At 37.0% G+C, this 14,045-nt stretch overlaps 1 protein-coding gene across 1 annotated transcript in view; it reads right to left on the bottom strand.

Moving 5' to 3' along the window:
• ATM (ATM serine/threonine kinase) overlaps positions 1-14,045 on the bottom strand; it is an 82,485-nt gene that overhangs the window by 14,990 nt on the left and 53,450 nt on the right. The window contains exons 45-51 of the mRNA XM_050915635.1: positions 12,957-13,191; positions 10,918-11,085; positions 4,578-4,697; positions 3,316-3,533; positions 2,338-2,545; positions 1,264-1,377; positions 696-854 (exon numbers count right to left, since the gene is read on the bottom strand). Coding sequence (XP_050771592.1) covers positions 696-854; positions 1,264-1,377; positions 2,338-2,545; positions 3,316-3,533; positions 4,578-4,697; positions 10,918-11,085; positions 12,957-13,191 — 1,222 coding nt within the window. The remainder of the gene's footprint in view (positions 1-695; positions 855-1,263; positions 1,378-2,337; positions 2,546-3,315; positions 3,534-4,577; positions 4,698-10,917; positions 11,086-12,956; positions 13,192-14,045) is intronic.

The raw sequence follows: 14,045 nt of genomic DNA, 5'->3' as shown, positions 1-14,045 counted from the left end.
CAAATCTGAGAGAAAGCCGAAAAAAAGCCATACAAAAACGTGGTGAAAAAGTCTATCTGGGGGGGGGGGGGTAAGAGGGTAATGACAAACAATCATGCCAGGCCTGTAGTGGTGGGGGAAAGAAGGGGCATTAATCTAGATATGAGATGATTCCAAAGACAGGTTCCAACAAAAATTAAGCAATAACAACATTAACATGAAGCCACAGTTCAGTATTACCCATCATCATGGCTTTTAACATATAAAGGTCATACAAAAGAACAAAAGATACACTGCACAAGGCTAAATACTTAGAACAGATGTTATCACTCAAAGCAGAAAAAAATACTCAATTCAGTATGTACTTTTAACAATAAACCCACTCAAGTCTTTGTTGCATCTAAAATGCCTTTTACAGAATCACACATCAAGGACATTTATCATAAAACTCTTCGCAATAATTGGGGCTATCTGTTGCAGGAAATGTTAGCCATGTTTTGTTCAACCCCATAATTACTTCTTTCAATAATAATTACCAATGTATGCACAAAAGGAGGGGGTTTTTATTATTAAAAGTACTTTTTTCCTCCTCTTTCTTAACAAAAGTCAGCTGATGAGCTCTACCCTAAAGTAGCCCTGGACATAATTTTTTTTTCTTTTTTTAACAAAATGAAAAGACTGAATGTGATTAATAGAACAGAATTTTTTGTAGTCACCACATCAAGCTGTGAGATTTCTTTCGGTGCATTTTTAATTAAGTTATTTCTTCTTATTGCATCTGGTTTTGTGAGGAGTTCATCTTTGTTAGCATTTGCCAAAGCTAGTATTATAAACAAAGTATGATGTGGATGATCCAGTGAAATTCTAGACATTAGCTGTCAAGAAAAACAAAAAGATTCCATTAGTGAAAACTGTACAGAAGAAAAAAAAAATTACTTAATTAACATTATTAATTCTTTTGAACTTCTAAGGTTCCTAATAAGAAATAAAAAGTAATACTTAGATGGTATTTCCACAGCTAAAATACATTCAAAGTAAATTCCTATACCTGCATCATACTATTCTTATACAACAAGAAAAGCAATTAAGTAGCAAGGAAAAAAGTCCCCATTCCTCTCCCCCTCTCTCCTGACTGTACTGATTTTGCATCACTCATTTGTAATACACCTCTATCACCTACATAACTCATTTAGCTATAACTGCACAAAGGAAGATACATATTGTTTAGAAGTATGCACTACTAAGCCAATCAAGATATCTTTAGATACAAAAAGCATAAATTACATTATTCAGAACTTCATGAAATCCTAAACCACCCATCATCTTGGTTCCCATCCGAGCAGCCAGCTGGTACATCAGAGGCAAAAACTTGTATGAAGGGATCTTCTCTGCATTTTTCTATAGTAGATAAAATTCAGTTAGAAAACTGTACCAAACACCAAAAAAAATTGTAATCATAAGATACCAGGTAAGGGCTAGAAATTTTGGGTTTGCATTTTTTTTTAAACTGAGAGTAATCATTGCTGTGTGATCAAATGGCAATCCAGTGAGTATCACATCATCTTGGTCCATGTCTCCTAAATGCTACAAGTCCTTCATAAGAAAACTACTATTTTCTATTCTATCAGAGCAGAGCTTAGATATATTGATTCAGAATTAATTTCTAGATTCTTTGTGGCAAGAGACAATCCTAATCGAAAAAAAATTACAATCTAGTTTAAGACAAGAAACAATTGTGTGTTAAAAATATGAGTAAAGGAACACTTTCTATTTTTCAAAGTTAATTATAATACAAAGTGAAGAATTAAATTATACAGATCTCTGTTACAAACAGATCATTCAGGTAAGAATTAACAGATTTCCTGCACGATTCTAGAAATGATAGAATCAGCCTGAGAATGAGAACTTTACTGGTCCCTGGCTACTGTGTTATACAGACAATCTAAAAACATATCCTTTCACCTAAAAGTATATATAGTACAAACTAGAATAACGTACTAAAGGATGTTGAAGATGGGTAGTGTCCAAGGTATGTAAAGAACAAGGTGACAACAGTGAAAGGTCATGAGATATGGTTAATCATAGAGACTTGTCAAATTAAAATGCTATTAAAATGCTAATTAAAATTAAATTAAGTTAAATTAAAATGCATTGAGAATTACAGCTCTGTGATGAAAAACTAACTGATGAAAAATGATGACTGAAAAAAGCAAGTTTTGAGGGAAAAGTTAAGGAGATACATAGGAAAGCACACTGCACAGCACTATAACTCATCTTCTAGAAACACAGGACGAGAAGGAGAAGAAAGATGGATAATTTAATGTCAAAGCATAAGGAAAAGCAACAGCAGACATATACCTTCATCATTTCATTGACTCTATCAACTCCAGAATTTTCAAGCCATAGGGAACAGAGTCGGAAGATCCACATATCATGTTCTTCTCCACTTAGTAAACAGCTGATATAGTTCTCCACTGCTTTACACAAGAAACGTTTACGATCCTCAGTTAGGGCATGTATGGCACATTCATCCAGTTCAAGTTCTCGCTGAACCTTCACTGTGTATCTATGTGAACAGACATTATTTTTAAACAGCAAATTATCTGTTAATGAACTTACAGCAAGGCCATCCCTAGTTCTCTTACTAATTTAACATTTTTTTAACTTGTTTTGTATGTACAAACACAGTAAAATAAACACCTCAGAAACTAAATTGTGGGAGCTATTCCTTTGGTGTATGTCCACACAGACCCACCACTCAAAGTAAATTTTCAGTCAGTGTCTTTTTTCTTTTTAATGATTTAATCTCAATATTGGTGTAAATGTGAATATCCAGTACAGATGATTTGTGTAAAAACTTCAGTTTCCAACAGCTGAAGTTCAATTTTATCCGCTCACTTGCAATTGCTCTTACTAAATCTTTAAGAATTCTGTATTAAGATGAATTCTACTCTTTCACCAAATGTGTAATGGAGAAAAATCTCAAACTCATTTATTTTTACTCCATAATGTTTTCTCTGTCAAATAAACTGAACAGATCCAGGGAATAAATGTGAATTCTGGTTCATGATCCATCCATTATGATCATACTGTTTAACTATTGTAACACTCCTTGGCTTAGTTTTGGCCCACGCTATCTAGCACTCTCCTAGACCACGTTCAGGCACAGTTCAGAAACTATTCGCAACAAGCACTACAGATTTGGCCACTGTTTTGCGGAGAAGGAAAAATTCAGCTGTAGAGATGTGACCCATGCTGTACCACTTGCCCAGAGAATTAGTAAAGATGGAGCCTTTGATAGCTCCATAGTAACCACCTCTCCATTTGAATGCTCACCTATTTGTCTGAACTCTGCGCTCCCTGAGGAGGCCGACTTCCTCCTTGGCCTTCTTCAGTAATGCCTGCTTATTTTCAAACTCTGAGGATTTCATGTAATTCTCAATTCGCTGGTACTGATTATCTGAGAAACGAGCCAGAGACAGGAAAGCCTTCATCTTTCCTTTCTTCAGCTCATCACTGCTGTCTCCACTGTGGCTTGCAGCAATTTCCACAGCCTGAAAGGGAAGTTACAATAATGATAAGACTGATAATCAGATTAATAGTGCTGCATAATACTTGACTAAACTCTGTTATCACAGAAGAACAGAATGGTTGAGGTTGGAAGAGACCTCTGGAGGTCATCTTGTCCAACTCCCCTGCTCAAGCAGGGTCATCTACTCAAACAGGTTATTTAATGTTGCCTATGATGGAATACATATGCATACAAAATAACACCTACCACATTGAATACTTTTCTCCTAAGTAAATTCAATCTTTGAGGAGTGTTTGATTGCAAACAGTCAAAAAGATTATCCTGTATGAAACAGCTTTAATAACCATACAGGAGTCTCCTACAGCTATCTATCTTTTAGAGTAACTAGGCATGAAATTTTACAATAGTTTATAGTTAATAGTATAGTTAATAGTTTACCTTATATCATAAGATGGTGAGAAAAAAAATAGAACACAGTCCAACAAGTGCCAAAAAGAAAAGGAAATGACACGTGAAAGTCATTGATTCAAATCGTCAGAGTGAAGAAAGCATGTAGAGAGTAACAGAGAAGAGCAACTATGTAGTTTTTCACAAATTAGCATGAAATAAAGAAATGCAGAGTGGACAAATATTAATAAAAATGTTTCTATTACTGACTAAGAGTTCAAAAAAAATTACAGCACTTTGAAAGACTAGAACAAGACTTTACATCACCTGGAAAGAGAATGTTACAAATACTGAAAACATGGTAAGTGAATGATCTGTCCTGAGAAGGAACGGATGGGGATGGAGTAGAATAGGAAAGGGAAACTGGATTAGTAGTTGTAATCACTGCACTTCTAAGCCAATATTACACAGAAGTTTCACTGTGAATGCTACAAAGCCATATTCTGAATATTTTATAAGATTACAGTGTTATACAATACTATGTGAAACTATAATATTTTTATAAGAAACCATCTTTTCAATCCAGAAAAATAAAGGCTGCATTGAAAAATTTACTTGACATTTTAACACCATATTTTAGCACAGCATTATCTCAAAGACTGCACATTTCAAAGAGTACCTTTTCTAAGTACTTCTGCATGATGACTGTAGGGTTTTCCAGGCATGTTTCTGCTAACCAGGTTCCGCATAGCCTCAGACACTCCGTATACATCAATTTCAGATGAGGATCATTCTCAACCTTTGAGAAAGCAAGTTTTGGGAAAAAAAGAAAAAAGAGGGAGGCAACAAATAAAAATACCTTTTACATATCAGGCAGGCAATTCATAAAGCTTTTAAATGCTGAATATAATTCAATCACTCGAGCCTATTACACGTAATGTATCTACAGAGTCATTTACCATCCACATCTACAGTAGTCAATAACCTTAAATCACATTCACATTCTATGTTAGACTAAAGGAGAGCACATATTTTAAATACCTGACAGTTTGAACAATGAAAACCAGAATAAAACAACTACAAAATGTAATAAAAATTAAATAAATTCACAGCATGTTTCCAGAATTGTATTTTCTAATATCCCATTTAGTCTAAAGTACCATAGTACAGTCCATAGGAGACATACAGGAATTGCGATAACTCTGTGTGATCACTAAATTTTTGTCCTGGTTTCGGCTGGGACAGAGTTAACTTTCTTTTTAGTAGCTGGTACAGTGCTGTGTTTTGGATTTAGTGTGAGAATGATGTTGATAACATGCTGATGTTTTAGTTGTTGCTAAGTAGCGCTTATCTTAAGCCAAGGACTTTTCAGTTTCCCATGCTCTGCCAGCAAGCAGGTGTGCAAGAAGCTGGGAGGGAGCAGAGCCGGGGCAGCTGACCTGAACTAGCCAAAGGGGTATTCCATACCATGGAACGTCATGCCCAGTATATAAACAGGGGGGAGTTAGCTGGGAGGCACGGATCGTGGCTCAGGAACTAACTGGGCATCCGTCAGCGGGTGGTGAGCAATTGCATTGTGCATCACTTGTTTTTTTCCTTCCCCCCCTTCCTTTTTTTGTTGTATTCCTTTTCATTACTATTATTATTATATTTCATTATTACTATTGTTAGTATTATATTTTACTTTAGTTATTAAACTGTTCTTATCTCAACCCACGAGTTTTACTTTTTTTTTCTTTCCTTTCCTCCTCCTCACCCCACTGGGAGGGGGAGGGGGAAACGGCTGCGTGGTGCTTAGTTGCTGGCTGGGGTTAAACCACAACAATTTTTCAGACAGACTTCGACATGGAAACTTGGTTAAAAGTGCTCTGAGAAGATGATGGAGCAGGTTTCCAAAGGACTTGCCTCCAGATTGGAAGCTCGGCTTTAACTGTACAGCAGGACAAATTTCCAAAATACTTTTAGTATAGGGTACATATTAAAGACAACCTGATCAAGATGGCAACACTGACTGTGAAATACTGAAGGATATCATAGGCCGTGAAAACACAAAACCTCCTTATGTGGACAGGGTAAACGTAACACTGGAAGGTGAGAGGACTAAATTTTTGTAGACCCTCAACAACTGATTCACGGAGCAATCATGAAAATCAAAAGAGGAGCAGCAACTCTTGATTTTGCCCTGATACGTATGTATGGAGAACTTGACCCAAAATTCTCCAGCTTTTCTGAGTGTGATATTCCTTAATAATGTACATAGATTCAAAGTGAATGTTTATTACCCTCCAAAAAATACTCAAAGAAAGCCATCGTAGCTAAACACAACGGTAAGGATGATGAAGAAATTTTTACCACATCAGTACACAAAATGAAGTTTTGTCCAAGTGAAAAAGAAAATATATTAAAGAAATCATAAAATATCCTGTCAAATGAAAAAAATAAAACCCCACCATCAGGCTGTCAAAAAAACCCAAACAACTTGAAGAAGACTCAACAAATAATAAAAAAGCATTTTTTAAACATACTAGGAGCAGCTAGCCACCAAACAGTCCACTTGATAAAAAGACAATAGAGTTACAAAACAAATAGCACTCTGAGAAGATAAAGCAGAAAAAATTTTTAATTATTTGCATTTGTGTTCACTGTGGAGGAGCCTGAAGAGTCCCACTGCAAAGCCTTTCTTTATGAGGGATTCAAAGGTCTGTCTGCTATTGATGTGTCAACAGCAAAGGCTACTGAACAAATGGACAAAATGAAAACTATCAACCCACCAGGATCAGAATGTATTTTTCCGAAAGGTCTACAGCAATTCACAGATGAAATAACTGAACTACTAAAAGAGATATAAAAGCTTTTGTTTAAAACTGCCTTAATATAAGAGGAGTGGCAGGTGGCAGATGTGACACTAATATTTTAACAAGTTCCAGGGAAGCACAGGTCAGTAAGATTCTTATGAGAAGTGGACAAATTAGCAAAAAAACCCACAAAGAGAACAGATGGATTAATATGAAGAAAAGCCAGAATAGCTTTTGTAAAAGGACATCATAGAATGACAGAAAAGTTGAGGCTGGAAGGAACCTCTGGAGACCATTTGGCCCAACCTTCTGTTGAAAGCAGGGCTTTAGATTAAGTTTTCCAGGACTCTCATAAACTGAGTCTTGACTATTCATTTCCAGCAAGGGAGATTCCATCACTTCTTTGAGCAAACTGTTCACACTGTTTAGTGGTAAAGAATTTTCTTCCTGTATCCAGATGGCATTTTCCTTGAAACAACTTGTGCCATTGCCTCTTGCCCTTTCACTGTGCATCTCTGTGAGCAGAGTTACCTCCATCTTCACTACAACCACCTTTCAGGTATTAGAAGACTGTGACTAGATCCTCTTAAGCCTTCACTTCTTAAGGCTGAAAAAACCCAATCCCTACAACCTTTATTCCTTTGCCAAATTCTCCAACCCTCTAATCATTGTGGTGGCCCTCAGCTGCAGCCTCTCCAGTTTTTCAATGTCTCTCTTGAACGGTGGACCAAAACAGGACACATTATTTCAGGTGTGGGCTAAGAAGTGCCAAATAGAGTAGAATAATCACATTTCTTAATCTACTGGCTACACTCTTGGTGATGCAGCCCAGGACATGGTTCACCTTCATTGCTACAAAGGTACACTGTTGAATCATTTTAACTTGCTGTTCACAGGGACCCCCAGATCCTTTTTGGTAAAGCTACACCCCAGCCAGTCAGACCCCTCCCTGTAATGCTGCTTGAGATTATTCTATCCCAGGTGAAGGACTTCCCACTGATCTCATGCAATTCCTGCTGGCACAATCTTCCAAATTATTGAGGTCTCTGTGACTGGTGGCTCTTCCTTCCAGAATATCTATCTGTCTCTCCAGTTTGCTGTTATCTACAAATTTGGTGAGGAAATTAAGTCACGTCATACAGATCTCAGTCATAAAAATAGTATCAGATCCCATAACAAACTCTAAGGAACTCTGCTTCTGACTGGCTACCAGGCTGCCTTTGAATCATCAACCACCACCCTTTAAGCTCAGCAATTTAGCCAGTTTTCCACCTATCTTGTGGTCTTATCTATCCAGTCTGTATCTTATCAGCTTGTCAGGAAGGATATTGTGGGAGACTGTGTCAAATGCCTTGCTAAAATCAAGGTAGATGACATCCACAGCTCATCATGACACATGTCTACTGGGCAAACTGTTTCATCACAGAAGACAATCAGGGTGGTCAAGCATGACAGTATATTTCTGTTGGCTTTTTCCAATCACCTCCTTTTCCTTCATGTGCATGGCAATAGCTTCCCTCAAGACCCGTTCTGTAATTTTCCCAGCAACTGAAATAAGTCTGACTGCTCTGTAGTTTCTGATCTTGCTTTTTGCCCTTTTTGTAGATGGGTGTGATTGTCCTCTTCCAGTCATCAGGACTTCCCCGGATCTCCATGACATTTCAGAGACGATATGAAAGTGGCTTTGACATGACGTCAGCCAACTCTCTTAGCATCCTCAGATGTATCCCATTTCCCAACTCAACTGAACTTCTTGAAGAACTCAACAAGCAAAGGAAGATCTGTCTGATTCAGCCTACTCCAACAGATTCCAACAGTCATGTGACATGGTTCTTCTACAAAAGGCTCTTGAAGAAACTAAATCGCAAGAAATAAAATGCATGATTCTTGGAGGGATAAAGAACTAAGGCAACAGAAAGAGAAATAAATGGGCCACTTCTTACAGTGGAGTTAGGTCACCAGTGAAAAGCCTCCAAAGATCCAGTCATCTGTGCTGTTCAAAAGATGCTAATCTTGAGAAGGCGATGAGCAGTGAACACAAAATCTGGTGATGATATTGTGTTATTCAAGGTGATAAAAACAAGGACAGACTCAAGAATTGCAGACAAACAACACAGGACAATAAATGGAATGTAAAAAACCTGATGAAATTACCAGCAAATAAAAAATGTTAAGTGATGCATGAGAGGGGGAAAAGAAGACTCCTTGTATACAACAATGGACTGTGAAACAGTTATTCCTGTTTGGAAATGTAACTATAAAACATTACCTCACTATGGAGAATGGAGACAGGGAACGTGTTTGGTGTTTTTCCAAGATCAGAACTAACACCAAATGAAGACAGGGGGTTCAAAATGAACAAAACAAGTGGCTCTAAAAACACTGGGAATTAAGCTGTGAAACTCCTTGTTGCAGGGTTTTCTTGGATATTAAAAGCTTACACAGACTCAAAAAGTGACTGGACAAATTTATGGCATAAAAAACATTGGAAGGAATAACCTACAAAGAAACTACCTCTGGTTCAGGAAGTTCTTGTGCTACAAATCAGTCTGGGGGAGTACTCTGGCTATACAGCCCAACTACTCTTCACACTTTTTCTTAGGAACTTTGTATTGCACATTACTGAGACAGGAGAGAGGGATTTCTGTTTCAGTTCTTGTATTCTGAACGGGAGATGGGAATACAGTATTTGCTTCACATCAAGTGACATAATTTTTCAGAAAGCTTACAAAAAGTTCTAAGATAACTAAGATTCAGAGGCACTTGCTGAAGTCAAATTTGATGAGAAAACATTCCCCTGTTTTCAGAGGTAAGATTCTGTTTTCAGAAGTACAACATAAAACTCACAGTTCAGTGTGCTTGTAAATGGGGGAGGATTCAAAGACATGAAACAGCACCCCAAGTCATATCTATGTTCCTTGCTAATGGATTAGTTCAAGGGACAAAGAAGTCTGAGGTACAGTAGTGAATGTTTATCAGTCAAAAACTTCCCTGGAATTTCTGTACACTTTGTGATACAGCTTCAGCCCCACTGAAATAGAAGCCTCAACTCATACTCCCACCTTTGCACAAAGATTCCCTACAGACATCAGGGAAATGCCTGCAACAGAGGTATGCTTCTTTAGCATAAAATATATTCTTACTGCCTCCCTGTATTAGCCTTTTTTTACACAATAAGGACCAGAGATAAAATCTTTATTATTATTATTCTAATAAAAACCATGTACACTATTACAGTTTCCAACATAATATGTATCAGAAATAGAGTGGCCAGCAGGACTAGGGAAGTGATCATCCCCCTGTACTCGGCACTGGTGAGGCCGCACCTCGAATACTGTGTTCAGTGTTGGGCCCCTCACTACAAGAAAGGCATTGAGGTGCTGGAGAGCATCCAAAGAAGGGCAACGAAGCTGGTGAAGGGTCTAGAGCACAAGTCTCATGAGGAGACACTGAGGGAACTGGGGTTGTTTAGCCTGGAGAAAAGGAGCCTCAGGGGAGACCTTATCGCTCTCCACAACTACCTGAAAGGAGGTTGTAGCAAGGTGGGGGTCAGTCTCCTCTCCCAAATAACAAGCAATAGGACAAGAGGAAGTGGTCTCAAGTTGCGCCAGGTCAGGTTTAGATTGGATATTAGGAAAAATTTCTTCACCGAAAGGGTTGTCAAGCATTGGAAGAGGCTGCCCAAGGAAGTGGTGGAGTCACCATCCCTGGAGGTATTTAAAAGACGTGTAGATGTGGCACTTAGGGACATGGTTTAGTGGTGGACTTGGCAGTGCTAGGTTAACGGTTGGACTTGATGACCTTAAAGGTCCTTTCCAACCTAAATGATTCTATGATTCTATGCCTAAACAATCCTGCTTGGCCATTAGTTTCTTTAACTATTGGCACAGAGCAGGATGATACACCTCTATGTAACAGTTTTGCTTAAAACAGGTTAATTTTTTATCAAGGGAAATCTCTGATTTTAAAAAGCTATATATTTCACAGTGGTTGCACCGGAGGCAAAATAATGAATAATGAATTCTAACATTTGCCACTCTTACAGACTCGCTTTGAAAAGCCTGATACAGATTTTTTTGCTTTCAGACATTTTTGAGAGTACAGACCAGATCTAGCAATATTGCAGACAGCCTTTTAATTTTCTTCCAAGGGAAAACTTAAAAAGTGGAAATAGGATCTTAAATAATTTAATTCCCATAAGTTTATACATCATGTAACACATACCTGAAACCAATCTGCATCTAATTTTTTTATCATCCTTTTAAGAATATTCAGTGCAAGACTCTCTTCCTTTTTAGCCCAGAAAACCTGAGCTTCTTCTAGTTGCCATTCAGAAACTCCATATCCCTTTGGATTGTATTGTTTGATCTGAAACATAGCTCTTTCTGGAAGCTGAAATTGAAAAAACATTATAAACAATTCTTTAAGTGAAATACATATATGTTTTTAAACTCCATCTTCATTTGCTCTACTTGTGCAGCATATTCTGCCTATCGAATACTAAGAATTTATTTGCAGCAAAGAGATTAAGTTATTTTTCTATATACTTGCAGAAAATCCTGATTTGCAACAAAAACAGACTATGGCGTTAAACTTCACAAACCCCCAAATAAAGTATCAATGTTTAACATTCTAAATTACTTGGAGATATAAAGTACAGAAATTCTACAATCAGTACCTACTGAAATAATGGATTTATAATTCTGGCTTAGTGATTATTATTACATCCTAAGAGACCACAGAAAAATAATAAGAAAAATGGCACCACCATACACCAATTCTTTTGTAAGCCTACCTCTTCACTCGTATTACTGTTGAAGTAACATCCTCATTATTTGGTAATCTAATATCACTATGATAGTACAAAGAGCAAACTATCTTTTTAACAATGTCAAAGACCAAGACTAAAGTGTATTTTCACAAGTTGTCCAACCAATAACCAACCAAATCAATCAAACTTTTAAATAAGCAAGGTAAACAATTAAAATGTAGGAATGCCTGTAATGACAACGTAAGTTTCGGTACTTCAGTTAGTGGTCAGTGTGATGATTCTGTATGGCACTCTCTTCCTTCTCCTGACGGATGGTAGTGGCACCAAAGAGGAAGAAAAGTCATTAGTTGCCAAGAGTGCTTCCTCAAAAACTTTCCTACATCCAGACACTTAGTGTTGTCAACTACCAGTATGCCAAAAGGAAAGGGTTATCATCCCATGGTTTGAAAGACTGATAAGGCCCAGAAGTATGCTACAAAGGTTGCACATGACCTACAACACTGAAGAGGCTGGAACGATAGTGTTTTCAGAAACACACTGGCTCAATCCTTCAGAACCTTCTAATCCTCCCAAAATATGGTGCTCCAATTTTAATCTTCTTCTGTAACTAAAAATTAAAGTGAAAAAAAATTAACTTCTGTTGAGGCACTTACAGGACAGTCATCACCACAGTGTTAGTGGCTGGGCAGGCATGAGATAAAAAAGTTCTGAAGAAGTAATTTCCCTAAACAATTCCGGAGACACTGAGTAAACCTTGCAAATTTATGAAATCAAAGACAGCTGTTCTACTGATTTCATCACTATTCACAAAAAGAGTTAGAACCTTCCTGAAGTTAAAGTTTAATATAGTTTCACATATGTGAAGTGTTAAACATCTTTCCAGGTTATATATTTAGCTGGAACTATTTTCTGCAGAGCTTCTTGGAGAATATTGTTGCTGTATAAATTCTTCTTGAGCTACTGCTCCAGATGCACTACCTAGAACAAGCCAAGGCTGACTCTGGACCTTAAATGCATCAGCAGCTGCAGAAACCACTGATACTGCAAATCCCATCAAGTCATTCACAGAGAGAGATTTACCACAGTGCGATGGTGCTCTGAGAGTATAAAACCTTGAAGACAACACTAAATATACAGATGCAATGGAGTTCCTTCTGCAGCTTTGCTCTGGAACACTACAACAGTATGATGCAAGTGAAAGCTGGATATATAAAACTGCACCAAAATAAAGTAACAGAGCTATAAGAGCATTCTTCACTAAAAATTTCATTTTTATATTATCTACCTCAGAGTAGCTTACAGTTATGAACAAAATTCAGAAAACAGGCCCATAAACACAATTTATAAATAAGTTCCACACAGTTTAAGTCTCCAACTAATCAATTCATTGAATAAACTTAGAATACAGTTAATCTTTAGTACTGTTAAAAATGAAGTTTTTATAAACTAAAAAGCTAAACACTCGTCACTGATCTTTCCTGGAATTTGCTACCTGTGTATTTTTAGCAGTTCTTGCCAATCTAGAGAGCTCCACTAGATGTTTGGTCAGGATGTCTTTAATACATTCTCTTTTGGTATTTTCATTCTCCTTTTCAAGCAAGATCTCCAAAGTTACAGTGCGCAGAGCCATGATAGGTTCCTGGAAACGGAAGTCACTGTCCTTGAGAAGCTGGGACTGTCTCTGCCATTTCAAATAAATATCATTCAGTTGTTGAGTAGTAACAGATCTGCAATTGTTACCAAAAGAAAAAAGACCTGTTATTAATTCTCACTAAATACTAGTGAAATGCAAGATGAGTAACAAAAGTAAACTACCAAGGTAGTTCACAATCTACAGTTCAAAACCAAGAAACAATCCATAAAACCCTACAATGATTAATATGCAGAATAAACTTGCAGGCTGCCAGTTTTAGCAAACACGAAGATCAAGAGATCAACATCAGTAAGCTGAAAAAATCCACTGTAAACATTCTTGATTAAGCATCAAAAACGTTTGTGTTAAAGGTCCATCAGCAAAGGGAATCGCATTCAAGCACAGGGCTACTTAAAAGATTAGAGACCAAGATTCCTACTTTATTATATAGGTCGTATATGGATTAACATAAGAATAAATTCCAAACTGTGACATTGTAGCTGTGTAGGCTGTCATTATATATATTATTTTCTTAGCCGATTCATTAACTGCAAAAAGCGGTTCATAAGGCCCTGGACATGCTAAATGACTGTAGGATGACTATAAGCTACCAAACTGATACAACTATGGAAAAAATTCAATGTTAATAGCACTACGGAGATAAATACCTTCCTATGATTAATGGTAATAGTGGTCAATGAAGAAAGTGATTCAAACTGAAACAACTTGCAATAGATCTATGGGTATCATCAAGGAAATGGAAAACATTTTTAGAAAGGAAACTAGAAGAAGATGACTCAGTTACTTTAGTAAACCAAAGGCTAGGAGATATGACTGCTACCTTGGAGTATACCAGGGAACAAAAAACAAAGGAAAGAAAACAATTATTTAAAATAAAATATTGGCATAATATCAAATAATTATAACTAGACCACGAATAATTCCAGT

The sequence above is a fragment of the Gymnogyps californianus genome, chromosome 1 (assembly GCF_018139145.2).
Source record: "Gymnogyps californianus isolate 813 chromosome 1, ASM1813914v2, whole genome shotgun sequence".
NCBI classification, from domain to species: domain Eukaryota; kingdom Metazoa; phylum Chordata; class Aves; order Accipitriformes; family Cathartidae; genus Gymnogyps; species Gymnogyps californianus.
The sequence above is the reverse complement of the archived record's forward strand: the minus strand, read 5'-3'. Positions and strand labels throughout refer to the sequence as shown.